The sequence below is a fragment of the Anneissia japonica genome, unplaced genomic scaffold (genome assembly GCF_011630105.1).
Source record: "Anneissia japonica isolate Jap-2015-1 unplaced genomic scaffold, ASM1163010v1 scaffold1509_len713820_cov188, whole genome shotgun sequence".
Taxonomy (NCBI): Eukaryota; Metazoa; Echinodermata; class Crinoidea; order Comatulida; family Comatulidae; genus Anneissia; species Anneissia japonica.
The window spans coordinates 29562-55120 of NW_022737632.1; the positions used below are offsets into that span (position 1 = coordinate 29562).

At 34.5% G+C, this 25559-nt stretch overlaps 1 protein-coding gene and 1 long non-coding RNA gene across 5 annotated transcripts in view; both read right to left on the reverse strand.

Moving 5' to 3' along the window:
* LOC117117407 overlaps positions 1-11929 on the reverse strand; it is a 40131-nt gene extending 28202 nt beyond the window's left edge. For all 4 annotated transcript variants that reach the window (XM_033261720.1, XM_033261718.1, XM_033261719.1 and 1 more), the window contains exons 1-3: positions 11812-11929; positions 8967-9195; positions 8503-8630 (exon numbers count right to left, since the gene is read on the reverse strand). In XM_033261720.1, the coding sequence (XP_033117611.1) occupies positions 8503-8630; positions 8967-9195; positions 11812-11890 (436 nt within the window). In that variant the 5' untranslated portion in view covers positions 11891-11929. The remainder of the gene's footprint in view (positions 1-8502; positions 8631-8966; positions 9196-11811) is intronic.
* Positions 1976-4570, reverse strand: LOC117117408. The gene is made up of 2 exons (XR_004446901.1): positions 4108-4570; positions 1976-3797 (listed from the first exon to the last, which is right to left on the reverse strand). It is a non-coding gene; the product is annotated as an uncharacterized LOC117117408 (long non-coding RNA).
* Positions 11930-25559: the final 13630 nt, after the last annotated feature.

Sequence of the window (25559 nt, forward strand, 5' to 3'; positions counted from 1 at the left end):
GCACTATATTGTTCCATATTAGTGTTAGATAAGTATTTGGAGACCATATCAGCTCTTTTCCATCCTTTGTGAGTTATTTAAAAGTACGTTTAGCAGCTAAAACACGCATTTCCGCAAGAGAATGTTTTCTTTAAATGTTAATTAAGTACAAGGTGATTTGGAACACATGGTCCTGACAAAAAATGTTACTATCCCAAGGTTCATTAGAGGTTTATTATTTTCGAATGTTTTAAATGTATACGCCCTACAGCACAACGCCTAATCATTGTGAAAATGTCAATCTTATAGCAGTGGAATGCTTTCTTTAAAAACAGAAATCCTTACACTTCCCCGATGATAACCACTGTCATTGGAATACCAAACACAGCAACACTGTAAGTACTTATTATCAATTATTATCTTAAATATTATCTTGGCAATTCAACAAAAGGATGTAATCTGTACTTATTCTAATAAAACTAGCATAAATAATTTGTCCTTGCATTTATTGTATTCTTTTATTCATTGAACATATTTGTTCATGATTTAAGGATAGTAGGTTGATGTCACTACATGTTCTATGGTCCAGTTGCAACATTTGAAAATGCTTCATTACCCATGAGATGTGAAGTATTGAAAGCATAAAACCCTTTACCGAAGAATGAAATAATAATTACTGAGGTAAAAGGTTTGTAAACCAGAGCTTGTAAGCGTGAACGTTCCTATGCATGATACATTACTTTATCATAAAATATAAGGTTGGGTGAAATATGTGTGGTGGTTTAACTTGGACAAAGCAGGGTGAATGAGTTTTTATGGCCAAAAACAGTGATTTCACACTACATCGGTAATGTTACGTACTTGGTAAGCAAAATTACAGTAATATTTGTAGCATACAACTAGGTATTTTACAATTTTGCAAAGTAAAAAAAAAAACAAAACAAAACAAAAAAACAGCATTTTCATTTAGAATGTTATCAGGGGTGGGGAAGTTGTCAGTCACACCAGCGTTCCGCAAAATTTTTACCTCACAGCATATTGAGGATTCCGGCCCAACAACCAATATGAGCGAAATGAGGTTTTCCCTGACAGATAATTATATGATAGGTCCAGATTTTAGTAATATATATCTCAGTGGTTAACATGCTTGCCTTCTCATCCCAGGGTCGTGGGTTCAATTCCTGCCACAGCAGGACTTTTTCTCACGACTAAAAACAACTCCACTCCCTAACCATCATAAAGAGACTTGGTTCATAAAGCATCACTCTTATCCGGTAAGTGCCGAGTGTGCTTGCTGTTGAATATAGGAAAATAAAATAAAAAAATAATGCGTGGAAATTTTTAAACATTATTTACCATTCCTCACTTTTTCTTTTTGGTTTGTTAATTTTTTTTTTCTTCTTTTTATTAATGTTTTTTCCCAAAAATTGTTTTATTGTTTAGTACTGTACTAATGTAATTAGAATAAGGATTTCTCTGTAGTGTGACAAGTCCTCGTACAATAATTTGTTACTGTACAATTTTTTTTATTATATTTTAATGGACATAAATAGGAACTCAAACTATGCCAGTAATTGCAAGATATTTAAAAAGAAAGACACTATGTACGATAGTTAATCGGCAAAAACATTTTCTCCTTACTCACATTAGTATATATGATTACTAATATTTTATTATTATAATTATTATTATTATTATTATTATTACTATTACTATTACTATTATTATTATTATTATTATTATTATTATTATTATTATTATTACTATTATTATTATTACTATTATTATTATTATTATTATTATTATTATTTATATCATTATTATATATAAAGTTCACCACCAGGTTGCACCTTTGTTTTCAATCAGACGTTGGTTACCGTTAATTACGCCTGAATGACTTCATAATCTTAATGGTTTAGAATAAGGTTTTTCGAATAGGCATTTTGAAACCTAATAATCATCAAAATGTACTAAAAACACAAAAGCTCGCATTAAATTAGTTATCGAACACACATTTATTTTAATCATCAACTAAAATTTACAAAGAAAATCGAGGATGCAATATCTTATCATTACATTGAAAATTGGGATGAATGGTTTGTCAGTGGAGAAAATGGTGCCAAGTTGAACTCCTTTTGTGACACTGTAGTATTCTTGGCACAGTGATATTTATAAGTCAGATGACATGTATTTGAGGAAAACATTTAATAAAAAGAAGTAATAGGTTTACCCCACATGCTCCATTTTTTTTAACCCACTAGGGCTCCTACAGGGCCCTAAACGCATGTAGATGTGTTAGGTCTATAGTGGAAACATATGAAAAACAGAGATGGTGAATAATGTCATTTATTTTGGCTGCAAACTAAAATATTATAAAATGAAATTTAGACATAAGAAATGTAAATGAATTTTTCAGGAGGTGAAGACCCAAGGATTAACCTGATTGCAGCGGCCTTCTTGTAATTTTACTTCAACTAGGCAAGACTTTTTATACCTTGTTTCGCAAACCCATCTCTCGCACAAACTGACGTCAAATGAAAAGAAATTTTTCTTTTTGTTCAATTAGCACACCTGCTGCCACGAAAAATGGGAATTCCAGAAATAAACATAGGTGTTTTTAAAATTTGTTATCATGCCTACCACTGCCTTGAAATCTCAAAATACAAAATATGTATATTTCCTCCTAAATATACAAAATTAAATCATTTAACCATTCCAATACTACACTGTTTACATTCACCAATAATTTTTATTTGTATTTTCTCTGTCTGGATATGTTTGGCAAAAAACCACTTGCGAATACGAAAAAAAATGTTCATTTTTGTTTTTACCCGCACTTTGATGATCTTTAACAAAGTTTACAAAACAATTTAAAAGTCTCAACTTAACTCATACAGCATTCTTTATATTCCTACAGTACATTCATAGATAGTAATGACAAACTGTTACTTTTCTACAAAGGAAAATGCCTGTATGTAGAGGCAGCAAAATAAAAGTGTAAGAATATTTTCGAGCTCTGCTATTAATTGTAAACCAGGTTTTGTTATAGTGGCATTTGTGTCAAATTTCAATATTAAAAAAATAATAATAATTGGGCATTAACATTGCACTTCAATCAAGAAAAAATATTGGTAACATATACAACATTCAATTATTTTTGAAAGACAAGGTATCATTTGTCAAGAAACAAATTTGTATTGATGCCTAGACCAGTAAACAAAGTCAAACTTAATATTTTTTTTTACTTTTAAATTGGACAATATGGTATTAGATATTAAGAATTACTGATTGTTTACTTTTATTGATTACTCTTTACCTGTACTGATAGGTTAATACGTTCTGCAAAAAAACTATGATTTATGTACTGTGCAAAAACATGATACAAATCACATGCTTTCATTGTAATAATAAATTATCAAAATAAAATTACCACATAAAACCTTGTAATTGTAATTATGTAGTGATGAAATGTGAGAAGTAATAAAAGTGGGATAACCCCACAAAAGACAAAAAAAAAAAAAAATTATCAAAATATTTTACTACTTCTTTGGTTTACCACTGTGCCTCCCACAATAGGATAGTTTATTGTTGATATTGCACATACAGTGGAATATGTATAAAACTTGTATTGGTAACTTTGCGCATTCAATATCAGATGAAAGTTAGAGGACTGGTCCAAAAATTGCTATTCTTGCCTATTTGTACATGTTTCTTTGTGTTAATGCCTGATAAAAAGACAAAAAGGCACAGTGTAGGTACAGCAAAAAACAAGCTTGGTATGGACTGCTGGAATTGGCTGCCATATAAAAGCAAATGATCTGAAACAAATAAAAATATGAGTTTATTTACTTTGCATGAATAAATAGAATTTGTTGAATGTAACCACAACTTTTCACATAAATTTTCTGTATTTCTAATAATAAAAGGTATTGTGCCTCCATTATCTCATCACACTTAACGGCTTACTGTTCTTTTTGATAACAGGATGGGGCTATAAATTAAAATATAAGATCACAGATTTTGCTTTTATCACATGTAAAATGGTAAATCATAGAGAGGCTTCAAAATTTTGTATTTCTTTTTTAGTCACAGGTTTGTACTTTTCAAAATTTTGTAAATCAGTCATACTTTCTATTCTGTAAATGCTGTTTCACACTGCAATAAGTACTTGAAACCAATGCTCATGCTGCAGAATTAAGTGAAATGCTCTCTGCAAAATTGGTCAAATTATTGTCTAAGTATTGCTGGTTTGAAATGACCTTTATGTGCACGATCTGTGATATAACCCTATTAAAACAATATTAGACTGTATAATGATCGAAAGAAGTCTTTTATTTACAAGTGGTTTCTCTTTAATATAACAAAATCATGGACATTTGGGGGTGGGGGGCTGAAGAAACAGAGTTTATGGAAAGCAGGGGCGTACCATGGGGGGTCGATGGGTGCGGTCGACCCCCCCACCTTTTAAAGAAAGTGCCCTTTAAATATAATTTTTTTTTTTAATCTAGCATAATTAAACTGCGCCTAACATGAAGGTAGTTAATATCAAAATAAATTATCCTTCGCCTAAGAAATGTTTGGTGGCCCTTCCTTTTAATATTTTGATTTTTTTGTCTTTTTTTTAAACAATCCCTATAAAGTTATACATTTTTAATCAACTTGATATCTCGAAGCCCGCGCGCCAGTAGAGTTGTGTAATGTGGTGTATTGGTTACGCATCATTGCACTCTGCCATTATTTTTATACAGACTGCTTCATCCGCTTGTTGGTATTACACAGAGCCTGCAAGGCAGATCAATTGATGTTGTAAAGGCTTACAATGAAGTGAAAGATTGTATGAAAGACATGCAACGTTTGAGGGAAAATATTGAGCCCAAAAACTACGTTTACAATTAGGCCTATTTTGTCAGAATTGGTATTGAACTTAATGCACTAGAACGTAAAAACATAAATTTTTCCCCTTTTGCGGTCCCCTAGCCCCAGCCTATTTGCTCGCTTCACTCACAAATAACGCACCCCGCGAATTTTGAAAGCTTCGCTAAATTGCTCCGAGTTCAGCTTACCCCCTGCGCTTTCGTTTCGACCCCCCTTAGATTTTTCACCGTACGCCCCTGGAAAGTGTATAGACAGCATTCAGATATCAGGGTAATTTCTTGATGCCAGTCTCCACAATGAAATGGAAGACACCAAAAACACTATTTCGATATTATGCTGTACAGTCAAACTTACAAGTCGACTTTGCCTAACTCTAATAATTTCAAAGTCGATCTAATTTTACATGCCAAATTGTTGAGTTATCCATTAGTAAACAATCTCTAAGTCTAATTATTGAAGTCCAACAGTGCCCAATGCATTTTGGATTTGACTAGTGCAAGTTCAACTGTACAGTAACAAACAAAAAATTCTCACTGGTTTTATCTCAACCGGTTTGTAGACAAAATGGCAATAAGTAAGTCGAAACAGCAATGACCAAAATGACAACACTTTTTTACCAGAAACACTAAATCGGTAATAAGTCAAAATGGCAAGACCAAAACGATGCTAAACAATTTATGCCATAAAAGTTTTAAAAAAATATATATAATTATAACCATGAAAGTGTACTAAGATAAAATATGGTAAAAATGAGTCTAAATACAGTAGCAGCAGCAGCAATTATATCAATAACAATAACAACAATAAATCTTTAATAATAATAATAATTCAAATTCAATATTAAAAAGATTGGGGGGAAACAATATATAAGCAGTAAACCTAAAACATTTAAACAAATAAAACTTTTCAAAATACAAACAAAATGAGGCTAAACAAATACGTCATAAAAGTAAAAAAATGCAAAATAATATCAATAATAAACAACAAAAGTGGGATAAAGACCTCATGGCAATATTCGATTTGCCTATCGGGACAATTTCAAAACGATTCAGAAAATTCTAAACTGCAGCCCAGGTCCGGTGGCGCCTGCTCTCCTTTGCATTGGTCTATGCCCTTCTGGTACTTGTCATTGCCGTTTTGGTTCATTGCCATTTTGGTTATCGCCGTTTTGGTAATTGATGTTTTGGTTTACTGCCGTTTACACCTGCTACCTATCAAGCCTTCTATTTATTTGTGAAGTATTAAGGATAGTGTATATTTTAATAATATTGACATCAATTAAACACTTAAAAGTTATTTTCCTGAATCTCTGCTGGAAGTGAAATAGATGGCATTCCCACGGCCTATTAACATAAGGTATATACTGTATACATAAAAACAAACACATAGGGCTAGGCCTGCTAGAGAAGGCTTGTCTACTAGAGTAGACCTACCTAGGCCTAGGCCTTCTATCTAGACTAGGCCGCCAAGCCAGGCCCAAGACGAACATTTTTGCCAAGCTAGGCACAACCACATCCCGGCCCCTCCCTGGATGGCTTAAAAACTAGGTCTAGGCCTAGCCAAGATAAAGATGTTATCGTAGCACTACTGTACTACTACTAGGCCTTGGTCTAGGCCTAGAAGGGCCTAGCCTAATAGAATACCCAGCCTAGTACCCTAGGCCTATTAGCCTATATAATATATAGGGCTAGGCCTAGGCCTAGCCTCCGCCCCAGCCTACCTTCCTGGGCTAGCATACCTAGCTAGGCCTAGGGCCTAGCTAGTTAAGGGCCTAGGTTTAGAGGCCAAGGCCTAGCCTAGGCCTTCCGTAAAAAAGATCAGAGATGTGTATAAGAGACAGGTGCAAAAACATGATACAAATCACATGCTTTCATTGTAATAATAAATTATCAAAATAAAATTACCACATAAAACCTTGTAATTGTAAATTATGTTAAGTTAACGGGAATTTACGTATGCTGACGCAAATTTACCTAGATTGACGCAGATTTGTAAGGTTTGACGTAAAATGACGCGATACTACCTTCAAAAACATTTTCCCTATGCTGAGAATGGAAGAGCTATGCCTACGTCACCGTTTTGCAAAGCGTGGCTGCTTTGCAAAGCGTGGCTGACTTAAGTCTCGCTGCCGGTCTGCAGCAGGATCTCTATCTGAAAAACTGGGCTACTGTGGCATCATCGGAAATTCTAATCCAATTAGAAGCAAGTTTTTTCACACTTCTGCATGTAGAATCTATGACCCCTGACCTCAAAAGGCCAAGTGTTGCCAAGCGTGCCTTTTACCACGCCATCAAACCGGAAGCAACCGGTAACATAAGTGTTGATTAAAGTGTAGTATTAGTTGAGTTAAACGTTCGTCTGTTGTTCATTCATATGTTGTCCGACCAAGAACATCACACTGCATATGCGTTGAACAGCACTAATTCTCGATGTATAGCAAACAGAGGAAAGGTCAATATGGTATACCCTCATCTTAAGCATTTATTACAGGAACACCATGGATTTGCTATGGGACAAGCAATGTATGCAACACCATTTATTGTAATGTAATTTATTTTTTATGTGTACTAAAGATTAATATTACAATGGCCTTTTGCATTCTCTGCACTTGCCGTGATTTTATTGAATAGAGGAAATTATACATGTTTAATTTTGTGCTTTCTATTCTCATTGAACAATAAATAGCAAAATGCAATCATAGTAGGTCTATAGATAGTGTAAGTCAAGTATAGATACATTTTTTCTCGGTTTCTGTTCTAAATTTACTCTACTTTTACATTTATGGTTCTAATAGAAGAATAGTCTCAATTCATGATCTTTTGCAACAATATTGAATTTGAGGCCATATTTCCACTTAAAAATTAACACCAATAATTATTGTTCTTCAATGAAGGTGGCCAACATGAGGGTGGAGCTGAGGCATATTTAGGAGGTTGATGGGGGAGGGGGCGCTTGAAGGTTAAGGGGTCTCGATGATTAAGTTAGGGGATCTAGCTCGCAAATAAGGTGATATGGGGAGATTTAACTACTTGAGCGTGATTTTTTGCTTCGAACAATTTCAGTTGGATGGAGGGGATAGCGTTTATTTGGGAGGGGGGTGGGTGCGCACCCCTAGATGCACCGCTATATAACATTCGAAGAAATTGTGCACCTTCTGGTTAGGCTATGTCAGAAATACTGTTAACACAACGTTGCAGCAACGTTAACCAAATTACGTTATAAAAACGTATTTATGGTTGGATTTTTAAAAAAAAAAACACATTTTGAATACCTAACTGCAGAGGTATATAATCGTAAATTTGTTAGCTGTGTGTAGTTGCTTTCCACTCCCAGGGTTCAGAGTTCAATGCCATGGTTACCCTTCCAAAAGGATCCTCCAAACAATAGCGTAATACTACAAGTATATAGGCCTATATTGCCAAGCTTGTTTTCTTGTCAATTAAATAATAACTGTAGTAAACGCTCTCTAGTTTAAAGTTCAAAAGAAATATACATTATACTGCTTATACTACCGGTTTCATGTTTGTAAAGCTTTGTATTTCTCGGGTTATTGATCTTCACGTCATGTATGCCAAGCTGATACACTGTATAGGCTATATTTAAACACAGTTTGTTATTATCAAACAAAACTACAGAAGTTAAACACACCCTTAATGCACCACACGTTCACAAGTTTTTCACTCGTGCAGTCATTGGTTTCCTCCAAAATGCATAGAGAATCCTCATAAGTGCAATTTAGTTTGTAAGATTGCAATGTTTCCAGAGGTTTTCCATATCTGCCAACATAAATAAAAATAAAACGTTAAGTATTTTACAATAGGCCCTCTCGTAGTTTAATTTGCGCATGACTCTATCGAATGTTGATTGAACGACTGATTGGTTAATTGACTGATTGATTAAATGATTGATTGATTGACTTGCTGGCTGACTGACTGATTAATTGACAGATTACTTGATTGATTGATTGACTGGTTGATTGACTGATTGGTCAACTGATTAATTAAGTGAATGTTTGAATAATTGATTTACTGAATGATTGATTGATTGATTGATATCGGTTTGTTTTGTTGGCTTGTTTAATTGGGTGGTTGGTGATTGATTGATTGACCTACCTATGGTCTTTTGGCATATCATATGCTTTTTCAAAGCCCAGAGTATGGCATATAGCATTGCCTTGCAACTGTTTGGTTTCTTCGTCTGTGGAGCAAACGTATCCTACAAGGGGCCCATAATTCTCTTCGGCAATCGCAACGTAGCCATCCGTTATAGTGCCATCCCGTGTGCTTCGACCTCCTTCAAGCCTTAAAGAACCAGAGTTAACTATACTCACACATGAATGTTCTGTAAAAATAAAACAATATTTTGTAGATTATTTGTAGAATCATCTCATTACATTGCATCCTTTACAACATTTTTATTTCCTTTTATAAATGCGTGTTTTGCCCTAAACCATTGTTTACTAAGAGTTTTTATTTTACCAAGTAGGTTTTCTTTAATGATGTCATAGGAGGGGAACAAACGTACAATTTGACTTACATTTAATACGACTAAAAATGAAATTAACGCCTGTAATGTGGCGAATGAAAACTAATTAAAAATATAACTGCTGAATTAACATTAATTTTGGTTTATAGTTTCTTTATTGATAATACAGGTCTCCCTCCAATTAAAGACCACCTCCAAATATAGATCACTTTTCTATGGTCCCAACTTAAATGTCTTTTTATCTTTATTATTCTAATTACAGTCCAGACCAGACCAGAGTGTCCATGGTATTTAGCAGCTTTGGTCTGGACTGTAATTATACAGTCCAGACCAAAGCTGCTAAAATACCATGGAGACTCTGGTCCCAGTAGAGGTCATTATATTAGAGGGAGACTGCCTAAAAGCATGTAGTAGGGAGCTTTCGATTGCACAACGACGGTAGGACGTAGAACGTAATGACGTCACTAAAAGTCATTCGCGCATGCGAGAACATTAAGGTCACCTCTCATCCAGTAGATTCTGAAATCTACATATGCATGAAACGTAGGACGCCAGGTAGGACGGTCACGTACGCATGAGTGATTCCGTTATAGCGTCGTGTCGTCGCACAAATCGAAAGCTCCCTACTATCAAGTTATGGGCTTCAATTTTCGAGGTCACCTGCAGTGGCGTCGAGAGCCAGTAAGGACCCCGGGGCAACACCTCACATGCAAGACAATTATTATTAATGATAGTCTACTATCGGACAAAATGTATACAATATGTGTTAATGTTAATGTGGTATGGGATAGATATAAGGTCTAATTAAAAACAAGTAAGTTAGGTTGAATCGTGGACCTATTAGGCCTATCTTATTAATAGGTCCATGGTTGAATTGTATCTTTTTTTCTTTTTTTTTTTGTATTTTTTGAGCTGTTAATAGTTTGTAGTTAAATTTTCAAGACTTGTCTGTGTAGAAGTATGAGAGCTGTGCCACTTTCTGAAACGTACTATTACCATGGAGGTATACAAATGTTATACCTCCATGCTATTACTATAATATGTTTAAAAAATCAAGGACGTGTGCCTGTAAAAGAAGGTGGCCATCTCGCACTATACGCCTGACTGGGATCGTGGGTGTGTGTGTGTGGGGTGGGGGTGTATGGGGGTGTGTGTGTTTATGTGTGTTAATCACTTCGTACAGTATATAAGTTTAATATAGCAAGAACTTACTAATTATTATGTGTACCAGTTCGACATATGTTCCTAAAATGCCACATGAAGATTCCTTATGAAGTAGAGTGATATTGTTTTGGAACAGTAAGGTCTCAATAAAATGCTTTACAAAGGGTCGTATTATTTTAGAGGAGAGTGGTGAATGTTAAACTGTATTGTAAAAACTGATCCACCCGCTATTAGGGTTTGCTTTTTCTCGTTTATAAGGTTCACTAGTCATAGCCTAAAACTCCTTTGTTCGTAGGGTTCCCGAATCATAACAAACACAGTTTAGCTAGTATGAACAAAGAAGGGCTCGCTAAACATTATCAAGAAAAAGTTCGGTAGTTATAATAACAAAGTAAAAATAAAAAAAGGGGTAAAAGCTAGCGAGCCTTTTTTTCTCTCTTTACAATTAGCGAACATGTTTTTGATTATAACTAAACCATATAAAAGCAGTATTTTTATACATTTGTGACTAGCGAACATTTTTCTTGACATACCGTAACAAGCTAACCTCTGAATAGCTGTATTAATTTAAAAAATAAATTTAAGACTAAGCGAATCTCTTTCTTAATTATAAATAGCACAAAGCATGACCAGTGAATCTTAATTATGAATAGCCAACGTAAATGAACAGCGATCCACATCTTCATGATTTGCAGCATCTTTTGAGAATAAAGTAAATTAATGAGACTAATAGTAATGCGAAGATTATGAACAGTAATAGTTGAACAGCAAACCTTATGCATAGCGAGTTTTACTCTCTTTACATCTATGGTGTCTGAATGTCTGAGAGTAAACTTTGGAGTGACATAAATTATTATAAATACTCCCCAGGGAGCGGTGGGAAGTACATATATCTGTCTCTTATACACATCTAGATGTGTATAAGAGACAGAGTCTCAATTCATGATCTTTTGCAACAATATTGAATTTGAGGCCATATTTCCACTTAAAAGTAAACACCAATAATTATTGTTTTTCAATGAAGGTGGCCAACATGAGGGTGGAGCTGAGGCATATTTAGGAGGTTGATGGGGCGCTTGAAGGTTAAGGGGTCTCAATGATTAAGTTAGGGGATCTAGCTCGCAAATAAGGTGATATGGGGAGATTTAACTACTTGAGTGTGATTTTTCGCTTCGAACAATTTCAGTTGGATGGAGGGGATAGCGTTTATTTGGGGGGGGGGTGCGCACCCCTAGATGCACCGCTATATAACATTCGAAGAAATTGTGCTAGGCCTATATATAGAAAGTATTTGCCTACTCCACCTACCTTTACATATAACGCCTGAAGTACCCACGACAAAAATAAATACCGCTATGATCCCACCGAAAACCAATGTCATAATCATAGTGTACTTGACTGAATACTACATCATAATAGCTCCTTTTCCTTACGTTGTTCTCGGTATATACCGGTAGGTCTAATAGAGATGTACCGTACTCGAAAATTGCCGTTGCTGTTATGTCATCGCCAAATTTAGATCAAAAAGTACCCTACATGTATTATTAGTTTAGTTTAGTTTTAGTTATTTTAATTATAATTATTTCCTTAAACCTGATTTTACTTACCGATACTATCACAATCACACGGTCATAATGCCATGCTCCGGAAGTAAAACAATATGTTAAACTTCTCATACATCTCCCCTTATTTGTGATCTTTATTTGTTGCCTGTACAGGAAAGCATCATCAGACGTACACGCAGGGAACAGAGCACCAGCCAAGTTCAAACTATTGGTGGCTACAATTGCAATAATTGTGGCAGGTTTTGTCGCTCACAAATTGGACTGTTCAGCCATGAACGAAAGTGCAACGGTACATAAAATTAGAAACTCTCAAAAAGATTGCTACATATCCATCATCCCAAGGATGGAAGGATGCCATTGAATTTTTTTAATATTGGAAACTTCCCACAACAATGGGCAACTAGCCTTATAATACCAATATTTAAAAGAGGAAGCTGAGATCAACCTGGAAATTACAGGGGAATATCTCTCATACCAGTGTTAGCCAAAATCTTTTTACACATGAATTTTAGATTAAATCATTGGGCTGACGAAAATAATATTTTACATTAAGAAAAGGCTGGTTATAGAAAGGGGTTTAGGGTATCAGATAATTTATTCATTCTTCATACAATAATTACTAAATACTTATCTAAAAAACGAGGGAGAGTGTATGTAGCATTTATTGATTTTAAACGTGCTTTTGACTCTGTAGGACTTCAGTACCTTTGTACTAAATTGAACATTACAGGAGTGAAAGGTAAAATGCTCAACATTATTAAATGAATGTACAGCAAACTTACAGCTCATGTTAGGGTTGAAAATAATACTAGTAGTAATTTTAAGTGTTCTGTTGGAATTCAAGAGGGGTCTCCATTATCATCATATTTATTTAATATTTTTATAAATGATTTCAGTCGAAAGCTAAATGAAGAGAACGAAAACGACAAAATCCAAATAGGTAATCTAAAAATTAATCATTTACTCTATGCAGATGATCTTATACTGTTTAGTGATACTGTACGTGGTTTACAAAATTATTTAAATAAATTATCAAGATATTGTGAGACATGGGATTTAACTGTAAATGTTAACAAAAGTAACATTGTTGTTTTTTAAAAAATGGAATAAACCTAAGAAATATGAAAAAAAAATTAAAATTTGACTACAATCGAAACTTCCAAATCATAGGCCTATAAATATTTAGGAGTTACGGTACTTTAAATTAAAATGGTAAATGGAATAAAGCCAAAGAAAATAATTGTCTACAAGCTAATATAGCCTTATGTGCTTTGAAGGGGATAATTCAGGGACGTTTTCGTCATCTAGCGATTAATTTATAAATCAAATTTTAAAATATTACCGATTTTACTCTATGGCAGTGAAATGAGGGTTTGGATGATATTTCTCTTATTGATAAGATACAAATGAAATTCTGTAATTACATATTAGGAGTTGGCAACTCAGCACCCAATATTAGTGTTAGAGGAGAATGCGGGATATACCCCATTTGTACATCAGCATCATCATCATCATCATAATAATAATAATAATAATAATAATAATAATAATAATAATAATAATAATAATAATAATAGGCCTAATAATAATAATAATAATAATAATAATAATAACAATAATAACAACAACAACAATAAAAGGAAGTTGTGCAGTGAGGCTGCTAATAAAATTTAAGAGGATGGCCAGTCAGTATTGATTATGAAAAATACTTCCGTTAGGGGAAACCCACAATGCCGTATGTTTACCAATTTTAACTCGGTGGTATCTGCATCATGTAAACAAACATGATTCAACCTACCGTACTTAAATAGCGGAGTAGAAGAAATTGCAACTTCATTGAATTTGGACCAAAAACATTAAAAACCTTTAGGGCCTACATATCGGGACATTTATTACATTTGAGACACGGCTGCTTTCATGTCTACACATTGCAAATAATATCATCAAAAATGGAGATGGAATGTCTGTGATTTGTTCGAAAGTTCCAGATGATGAAATGCCGGGTTCCGAAAAGTGCAGAATTTATGCACTGTTACGATGTCTCTGCCTTTTGTTTACGCTGTTGGATAAAATGATATATATAGGAGGTGGTTGCGCTTTGTGCTGGTTTGATATGGATCCAACGATCTCCCGAAAGTCAAAATCATTATATACACTAGAAAAAGTTTGATCAAAACCAAGGAAAAATTAATATGGCTTATACGAGTTGACAGATATCGTGGAATACATATACAAAAGGTGTAGGCCTAATTAAATAATAAAAAAAGATGTGTTGAATACAAAGAGTGCAGTATGCTTATTCCTCCGTGAATAAATAATCACAAACACATTATATAATGTAATATGAATAACAATGACTTATAGGACTATTAATTTTATACGAGTTGACGGATATTGTGAAAATACATAGGTCTATAAAACAGACGTATTCCTAGTTCAATAAGACATGTGTTACCGGATAAAATACTAAATAAACTAAATAAAATTGGCCTTTAGAGTGAGAATCAGATCAGAATCACTTTATTATCTCCTAAATAAGAAATTGTTTGCTCGATCAAACCTTTCTTTAAATATATATATATATATATATATATATATATATATATATACATAATATAAATACAATACAAAATTACATCACAATTTCAAAACATCAGATATTAAAAAAGTAAAAACATCAAAAATCGAACACAAAAAAGAATAAAAATACATTAAAATTCATACATAATACATTCATAATAAAAAATACGATCCAAAACGATAGTACATTGTACAAAACATCAGATTTTTAAAATGATGAAATACAAACATCAAAAAATCGGAAATTGAAAGCTGCATAATGTTGTGTTGTTGTTATTATTATTATTATTATTATTGTTATTATTATTATTAGTATTAGTATTATTAGTATTACCATTTCCATCAACGCTTAATATTCAATAAGGATCTATCTGCTATAGTTTGTATTGAAGAGTTTAATGCTCGTAGAGACAAAGGAGTGAAGATGACCGACTTGTGTGGGAGTTTGGCAAGCGCATTCCACCACTTCTAAGTATGATAGAACCAGGGAGTTGTTATTTAGATAAATAATAAATTTCTAAATAACAACTCCCTGATAGAACTAATCAACTTCCCATGAAGTGGGTCAGTTTCATAATCTAGTATGGGAATAAACTTGTTCACTCGTGCATGATAAATCAAAGTCAACAGCATGTAGACTCGTATCAGTATTCTTCCGGTTTTCTTTATTAATCGATCATTCCTCCCAATTTCTTCCTGCATGCATTACCTCCCCAGGATGTTAAACAATAAGCCCAGACACTGATTGGTAGAACATAGTGCTAATTTCATTTTTAACTTTAAATTCTTTCATTTTACAAAGACAATACATACTAGAGTTAATTTTTTTTTATCAATGGGATTTCCCCATTTACGTTTGTCATCGAAGACAACTCCAAGATGTTTATATGTAGATACTCTTTCAACATATAACGATATCATCAATAGGCCTATTTGTGATATTTTTACGAAAGTCGATAACAAGATTTTTGGCTGACGTTAATGCAATACGGTAGGCCTCACATCACTCATACATTCAATTGCTGGTCTCTTGGGAATAGTTACAATGCATGAGGTCTTCCAAATATCTGGAAGTTTCTGGTGACTAATGCTCAAATTGAAGATTTGTAAAAATGAAACTGAATTAGCGCACAGCGGCGTAGCCAGGATTTGGAAGTGGGGGGTGGGGGAGCCGTTATGCAAATTACGTAGGACCCTGTGAAATAGCGCACTCTGAACGTTTTTACATAGGACTGTTTTGAGAGGATAAAGTGAAAATTACAATAGACTCATTATAAATAATATTAGTAAGCGCAACAATAATTATATAATAAATCAACAGTGGTGGATCCAGGAATTCGAAAGAGAGGTGAACCAGGGAGGGACTTTCACAGACTGAGGAACCAAGAAAATTTATGGTTAGGGCATCTCTAGATGGCCGGAAATTACACTCTCACACTTAAATTTTAATATATTCTTCTAACAAAATCCGCTACTGTATATTAACATTGAGTAAATTACAAGTGTTCTATTTCTCGAAGTGGATTTATGAATAGCACTCTCCTAGGGTGTTTTTGGTAGGAAAATAAGACTTAAACACCGTGGGTGTAATTTTTTCTTTGCAAAAAAATAGGGTGGGGGGACGTACACCCCTTACGCGTCACCCTTCCTAAATCGGCCACTGGAAATAGGCCTATAGGCCCTAGGTTTAGGCAGGCTTACTTTGTTTCATGTCAATAGATTCAGGATTATACAATTTTATACAGAATATCTTGTAAATTAATACACAATATGATTAAACCAGGTATTGTACTTTAAAACAATAAGGAAGCAAAAATTACACGTCAAAAGTGTCAAATGTTGTCTACACAAAAACTGTACTTTATTAAAAGAGTATAGTCTACTGAAGGGGTGTCGTCGATGGAGATGTGCACACATATCAGTGTACTGTGGTCACTATGCATGGGGTTGCCTGACAGCACATACCTGCTGACCTCGATAGAGAGTGATTGATTGTACAAAGGTTTTCCATGCTGGTGCATCTGCGCTTAAACTGTCTTTATAGCTGAATTGCGCGATGTGACATAGAATCAACCTTTTTTATGGAATTGTGTATCCATTCAATTATCTCAAAATTTTTTTTTTTTTTTTTTTTTTTTTTGAAATATTCAAGGGTCTTCGTTTATAGACACCCTATAATGGTGTCTATAAAACGAAGACCCTTGAATATTTCACAAACAGACGCCCAAAAAAATTCGCAATTTTGATTTTGTGACAGCCAGGTTCAGTATCATCAAAATAAAAGAGAAAAAAAGAAATAGGGGTCTTCGTTTTTGGGTCTTCGGTCTTCGTTTTATAGACACCCACCATCATCAGTCCAATCCTCACAATCACCATTTAATACAAAGGACAGTGCATATACGAGCATCTAGAACAAACCCATCTGTTGACAACATTTGTCTCATTGTTTAAATGAAATTATTGGATTGGATTAGATTTATTAGGTGTAAACACCAAGAATAGCCCACGAAAGAAGAAGACTTTTTATTTCCAATAGGGTCCTTCTGGTGGTGATTGGGCAGTACACCGGGAGACAATCCTCTACTCTTTTCCGAAGAGTATACAACACATGGGCCATAAGTGCACACGGGACCAACGGCTTAAACGTCTCATCCGAAACACGGTGCGCTATATGTAACTTGTATTTCGGCCATTCAGCTGAAACACAAGAGCTGTCTCTTATACACATCTAGATGTGTATAAGAGACAGAACCGGGGACCTAGATCTCCACGGTTCAGCGCGCACAGTCTCTACCACCAGATTAGCCGACTGTGCTAAGTTACTTCTCATTTAAATTTAAATGTTTGGTTGTTGTAAAGCGCATGTAACAAAAAACTGCCTATCAGTTTCCTTGCAGCAAACTGTACGGTACCTCCCTATTAGATAGTGTCTACCTAACATATTTTTCCTTTATTTTTAAGGGGATTTTTGAAAAGTAGTTGAGCGAGGGAGGCGATTATTTCTATTTTTTGGTATAAAATATTACTACTACTACTACTATTACTCAAATAAATACCCTTTACTGATATGTAGAGCACAACACGAAATTATTGTATTTTGTTAGGCCCACCCCGCCCCCTACAGACCCCGGTGGTCAGCCTAAATAGTTTACCGTTTTCATTTGAATAAACGCCCCATCGGGCGTTTTGTTGAGAGGGGTTATTGAGGGGGCGTTTATTCGAGGAAGGCGTTCTCGAGAAGGCTTTATTTTTTTCTAGTGTAGATCGCATGCTCAAAATATAAACGCCCTTTAATTTCATTGTAAATGTGGAACTATAACACATTTACAAAAAATTATTGATCCCAACTAGTGAAAAATGTAATTCTAGAGTACAACATTAATATAATGTGTTGAGAATGCTGCTTCCATCAGATTTGTTTACGCTCATAGGAAGATCGTCTGTCATCAACATCGACAGATAGAGATGTACGACGTCACAATTCTATGACGTCATAGTTAGTCCACTCAACCCAACACCAACATCAGTTGAAAAGGAGACATTAGTCTCGAAACATCCTGAGTAAGGTTACTTTATTTCTAATTATTGTTTGGCTTAACTTAAACGAATTAACATCCAATTACATTAGGAAGTCAAATGAATTATTTCAATATTATTTCCTAATAGTATTGTGTAACTTTTTAAATTTATCTTTAGAGAAAGGTGTTTTACCAAAACAGTGGAAAACAGCTAATGTTGTACCAGTTTTTAAAAAACATGGAAAACCAAAGGGAGAGATAAAGAGCTATAGGCCCGTGTCTTTAACACCAATTGTTTGTAAGATTATGGAAAAACTTTTATGTAAACGAATAAGTAATTTCTTAGAGTTCAATAATTTATTATCAGATAATCAGTTTGGTTTTAGACATGCATGTAGTACTGAATTGTTACTCACAAAGGCATTTCATTCATGGGCTCAAAGTTTAGAATCTAAAGATTGTAGACAAGTAGATGTAATTTTCTTAGATTTTTCATCTGCTTTTGATAAGGTCCCACATAAGCGTTTACTTAAAAAGCTTAATAATATTGGTATAAACAAAACTGTAAATAAATGGATTCAGGACTTTCTTTCAGATAGAAAAGAAAGAGTCATCTATAGAGGTGAAACTTCTAAACGGAAGAGTGTAATATCATGGAGTTCCTCAAGGGTCAGTTCTTGGCCCTTTGTTATTTTTAATGTATGTAAGTGACCTTGAATATGGTATAACATCTTCAATTTTTCAATTCGCTGATGACAATACGATTTCAAGACCTATTAATGGAATAGACGACTGTATTAGGCTTCAGGGTGATTTAAATAGGATTGTTGAATGGTCTATTGTTAACAAACTGCCACTAAATGCATCTAAATGTGCAACTATGAGTTTATCTAGGTGTAAAGAGCCTCTTACATGGGACTATAGTATAAATTTTGAAACAACTGAAAGAGTCCATGAATTTAAACTACTTGGTGTTTATATTAACAATAAGTTATCATGTCATTCTCATTTGAGTTATGTTAGTAATAAGGCAAGCAGACTTCTTGGTTTTGTTTCAAGATTTAGTAAGGCAATGTCTTGGATGGCTATGCTCAATCTTTATAAAACTTTAATATTACCGGTTATGACGTACTATTGCTGCATGTGGGCACCTACTGAAATTTCAAATATTTATAGACTAGAAAGGGTACAAAAAAAGGCAACTAGAATAATTATGTACAGAAAGGAAGGAAATTGGGACACGTCATATTTATATAGATTAAGGATTTTGAATATTTTAAGCATGGAGGATATTTTTAAAGTATATCGACTAACGTTAGGTTTTAAAATAATGCATGGACAATGTCCATTGTCGTTTAATAATCTTGTGAGATCAAGTGAAAGGTGTGAAGGGCGATTAATACATTGGAAAGCCAAGACTAATTAGTTGAGCGAGGGAGGCGATTATTTCTATTTTTTGGTATAAAATATTACTACTACTACTACTATTACTCAAATAAATACCCTTTACTGATATGTAGAGCACAACACGAAATTATTGTATTTTGTTAGGCCCACCCCGCCCCCTACAGACCCCGGTGGTCAGCCTAAATAGTTTACCGTTTTCATTTGAATAAACGCCCCATCGGGCGTTTTGTTGAGAGGGGTTATTGAGGGGGCGTTTATTCGAGGAAGGCGTTCTCGAGAAGGCTTTATTTTTTTCTAGTGTAGATCGCATGCTCAAAATATAAACGCCCTTTAATTTCATTGTAAATGTGGAACTACAACACATTTACACAAAATTATTGATCCCATCTAGTGAAAAATGTAATTCTAGAGTACATTAATATAATGTGTTGAGAATGTTGCTTCCATCAGATTTGTTTACGCTCATATTATATAGGAAGATCGTCTGTCATCAACATCGACAGATAGAGATGTACGATGTCACAATTCTGTGACGTCATAGTTAGTCCACTCAACCCAACACCAACATCAGTTGAAAAGGAGACATTAATCTCGAAACATCCTGAGTAAGGTTACTTTATTTCTAATTATTGTTTGGCTTAACTTAAACGAATTAACATCCAATTACATTAGGAAGTCAAATGAATTATTTCAATATTATTTCCAAACGAATTAACATCCAATTACATTAGGAAGTCAAATGAATTATATCAATATTATTTCCTAATAGTATTGTGTAACTTTTTAAATTTATCTTTAGAGAAAGGTGTTTTACCAAAACAGTGGAAAACAGCTAATGTTGTACCAGTTTTTAAAAAACATGGAAAACCAAAGGGAGAGATAAAGAGCTATAGGCTCGTGTCTTTAACACCAATTGTTTGTAAGATTATGGAAAAACTTTTATGTAAACGAATAAGTAATTTCTTAGAGTTCAATAATTTATTATCAGATAATCAGTTTGGTTTTAGACATGCATATAGTACTAAATTGTTACTCACAAAGGCATTTCATTCATGGGCTCAAAGTTTAGAATCTAAAGATTGTAGACAAGTAGATGTAATTTTCTTAGATTTTTCATCTGCTTTTGATAAGGTCCCACATAAGCGTTTACATAAAAAGCTTAATAATATTGGTATAAACAAAACTGTAAATAAATGGATTCAGGACTTTCTTTCAGATAGAAAAGAAAGAGTCATCTATAGAGGTGAAACTTCTAAACGGAAGAGTGTAATATCAGGAGTTCCTCAAGGGTCAGTTCTTTGTTATTTTTAATGTATGTAAGTGACCTTGAATATGGTATCTTCAATTTTTCAATTCGCTGATGACAATACGATTTCAAGACCTATTTATGGAATAGACGCCTGTATTAGGCTTCAGGGTGATTTAAATAGGATTGTTGGATGGTCTATTGTTAACAAACTGCCGCTAAATGCATCTAAATGTGCAACTATGAGTTTATCTAGGTGTAAAGAGCCTAGTCTTACCATTATGGGATTTTTTGAGCTCCTATTTATGTCAATATATATACAGTATATATATATATCCCATAGTTTGCGGAACGTCGGTCTAGACAAACTACGATAATATAATTATCGTAGTTTAGCTGTCTTACCATTATGGGATTTTTTGAGCTCCTATTTATGTCAATTAGGCCTAAATTATCTTAAATAAGCAATTTTACACTAACACGTGCACGAATCTACACAATATTGGATGATCACTTATTACCCTCGAAGAAAAAAAAAAACTGGCCCACTACTATATGTAGTTCAAGCACTCTTGGCATGGTATTACGAGCGCTTTTAAACTGCCTTGTTACAAGTTTGCTTGTTTCATAGCTAAGGTTCAATCTCAAATTTATCTGAGCTGCACTGATGAGTCCTTAAAGGACGAAACAAAGTAGTATGCAGATTGATTTAACTTTAACGTCAAAATGATTTACCATTTAATATGATTATTATGAGTGTGCGCGAAGTTTCTGTAAGAAGGAGAAAGCTATATGACGTGTGTGGCTGAACCGTGTTCCGACAATTGTCGGGGAAAAAAAAGTTTACGGTATTATTTCTTCTTGCCAGGTTTTGGTATGACAGTGGGAACATGCCCCCCCCCCCAACACACACATATTTTAAGGGGAATTGGTTCCCTTACATTTCGTCCGCAGTGTAAGTTCATCAAGAATATGTAGTTGCTGAAAATCGCTGATAAAGATCATGAACATTTGTTGGCGCTTCATTTGGACTACTGTATATATAATGGCGATGTGTTGATAATGAATTTTACTATATAAAAGTGTAATTTCCGGCCATCTAGAGTTAATATTACCAATTCGGCTCCATGGTGGGGCTAAAATGGGTGTGGACTCACGAATCCCTATCCCACCTTTACAAAACAGATCTGCGGCCTTGCTCAGACATCCTCTTATATCTAGTATATTTATTTAGTGAGTTGACCATCGTAAAGTTTGCCATTATAATCCTGACCACTCCCCCACCCACTAAATTTAAACCCAGATTATGCCCCTGTGTAACATCACTATGTCAACATAATCACGTCATTATGACGTCACTACAACATAACCACGTCACGAGAATCATCTGCGTATGCGAGAACAGAACATTAAGTTTTCCTCCCAATTATTGGAAAGTAGTTTGGGCGATTCTACAAATGAGTAAATCCGCCCTATAATCAGGTCATCGCTCCCCCAATTTTTCTTTGCTACAGGACTTTAGAGTAGCTAAATTTTGCTTTACTCTTCTGGTTTAAACACCATTTTTATTGTACTATTTATTCATTTATCTTTGGTAAATAAACTTGAAACTGAAAAAGTTGATAATTATTATTTGGTGGTTGTTCTTGTTATTTATAACAACATTGGGGTAAAAATGTACGAACTGCATCATTATTAGTCATGGTGGGTTTTTTTTTTTTTTTTTTTTTTTTGCTGATCTGCTTTTTTTTTTTTTTTTGCCGATCTGCAAAGTGGAAAGTTTGTAAATGGTTTTTCCAGCACTGCCGTAGGAAATTAAATGGTGACTAAAGATATTTGAAGTTTATCATCGGTATTCTGCTTATGTAGCAGAGTTAGTTTTCATTTTTTTCTCCATTCAGTGCGATTTTTCAAGTTATGAAAGCCAAAACATTAATACTGTAATGAAAGTAATTACAGTAATATTTATATTTATTATTATTATTATTATTATTATTATTATTATTATTATTATTATTATTATTATTATAAACAATAATAATAACGTCGATTAATAATATGTGGCTACTATCATTAACAATATAATTCTATAACCATCTTTATATAATAATAATGATGATAGACATTTTTTCGCTAAGCTCTGCCTATGTGGCATGTTCTTGTAAGACCGTGCGCGTGTTTCTTGGCCCTGCTGTGATTGGTCATTTATTCGGCTTGATTAGGCCTAATATTCTTGAACATTCCAGTGAATCATCGCTTTCTAATGATAATTTGCATACCTTTGGAAAGTTTAGAATTATTATTTCGTTCTTTTTATTTATGACAATGACGAACTGTATCATTTGTAGTTATGGGGATTTTTGCCAATCTGCAAAGTAGACATTTTCATCATTTTTGTACTCTGTTTGTTGCAGCAGGGGCGAGACTTTTTTTTAATACCTTGTTTGGTCGCCCGCCAATAATGATTTCAAATAGAAATTGATGATGAGATGTCTGAAGATTTTTGAATTTCAGTGGTAGTCTGCTTATTGGAGCAGGTCCTTGTATTATAACGTCGATGAATAATCTGTAGGCCTACTGTCATTAAACGATCTATAACCATCCTTATTGTGATAATAATGATGATAAACATTTTTGGCTAAGCTCCGCCCATTTTGGCGCAACTTCTTCCATGACCGTGGTGGTAAAGACCGTACGCTGGTTCCTTGGCCCTTTTCTGATTGGTCAGTTGGTAGGCTTGATTGGCATTCCTGATCATTCCACCTGTCTTTTCCTTAGACGTTAGAAGATGTTAGATGTGCTTGCAAAGACAGCTACATTTCACACTGAAGGGTGTTTACGACATCAGTAATGTTATCAATTCCAAGAATTTTTAAGGTTATATCGGTTGATTAGGCCTATAATAGCAAATTGCATCAATTTATTTTGCAAAAACAAGGTTTCCAGCTTCAGAAGGGGGCACATCCCCTGTCCGCACAAGGGCACACATTTGGCACTAACACCAGGCGCGTAACAGGGGACTTGGTCAGAGGTGGTATTTATTTTCCCGGTTAGTAATTTACCATACCCACCCCACCCAACTCCCCATATAGAAAAATACGACATAGGGCTTATCTTATTTATAATATACCGGTAGGCCACACACGTGTGTTTGAAACTAAATATACGCATTTTCATCATGGTTTTATTTATTACAAACATATCCTTTCACCACCAATACACTTCTTTTAGGTTAAAACGATCTAACTTAAATTTGTCTTTCTTGAGTTTGGGACTATTATGTGTTTAAATGACTCAAAAGGATAAACCTAAAGAAGCCCTAAAATGTGCAATTTATAGAGGAAATTGGCCTACCTTAACAAGAAATGCGCGCAAAGAATTTGAGAATTTTAGGCACTTTCAGAGGATGCATTTGTCAAGGGGTGGGGAAAGATTTTCCAAAGATGGATTTTTCCCTTGTCCCCCGGTGTTTTTAATTCTAGTTACGTTGGAATTGATTAAAACTTCCTAAAATGTGCAATTTTTTAGAGAAAATTGGCCCATGTTAACAAGAAATGCGCGCGAAGGCACTTTCAGGAGATGAAAAGGTCATTTATAAAGGGGTAGAGAAGATTTTCCAAAGATAGATATTTTCCCCTTGTACCCTGAGGAAACGTAGGTTAAAATATACGGTAAAAATGTAGCTGAATTATTCAATAGGCTTTCAATAGAAAGATTGACTCTTTGATTCGATTACTATATTTAGCCTATGTTTGCTTTCAGTTCCAGGAGTGCATTGACGTAATATCCAAAGCTTTCTTTAGTCAATTATCAGTGCAGTAGAGTCCCATATCCTTGACCTACGGTCTAGCTCCATAATGTTATCAAAGTGTTTGTTTTGAGCATGGATGTGTTTTCTGTAGAAATTTAATAACTAATTTCCTCGAAAAGATAAACAAATGCCACAACCTTTTGCTGGTTTAACATACAAACAATAACACACGATTAGTGTCTGGGAGTCTTGGCATGAGGTGGGGCTCCGATGGGGGTGGGGTGGGGGCGAAGGTCACCTGGGGCTCGATTATCAGGTAAGGGGTGCTAGTTCGCAAAATAAGATGATTTTAGATTATTATTAGAGCTTGAGCGTGATTTTTTGGAAGCGCCTGGGGGTAGGGCGAGTATTTTTTGGGAGGGGACGCAATCCCTAGATACGCCATTACTTTTTTGTTCCGGGTGCTTCTATATAATTAGGATTATATATAATATAGGTATTATATATAGGCCTGATTAAATATGGGATTATACACATGGACATTTATAGACATGGGAAAAAACTATGAAACTAAAGCCGGAAAGGCAATTAATAAAAATAAGTGAAACAGAACAAAAAGGAAGGAAAAGTTTCATTCATAGTACAGTTTTGACGTCAATGCGAAGGGTTCGTGTTTGTCCGATAATGATTTAATACCTAGGCCTATCTGATTAGTTTAAAATTAAAGAGCCCATTGCAACTTCTGGAAGAGTAAGGGATCACTCGATGCTCTTGTTCTTCCAGCGTCTACCTGTGTCCCCCGTGACTATAAACAGGGTCGCCGAAAGCGGCCGTGGGCAGTGTCTGGAGAGGGCTTAATTAACAAATTAAAGTTTACAGTAGCGGATCCAGGAATTTCAAATAGAGGGGGGCCTGGAGAAGGACCTGTCTCTTATACACATCTAGATGTGTATAAGAGACAGAAATCGAATATATCCTAAAAATGTCCA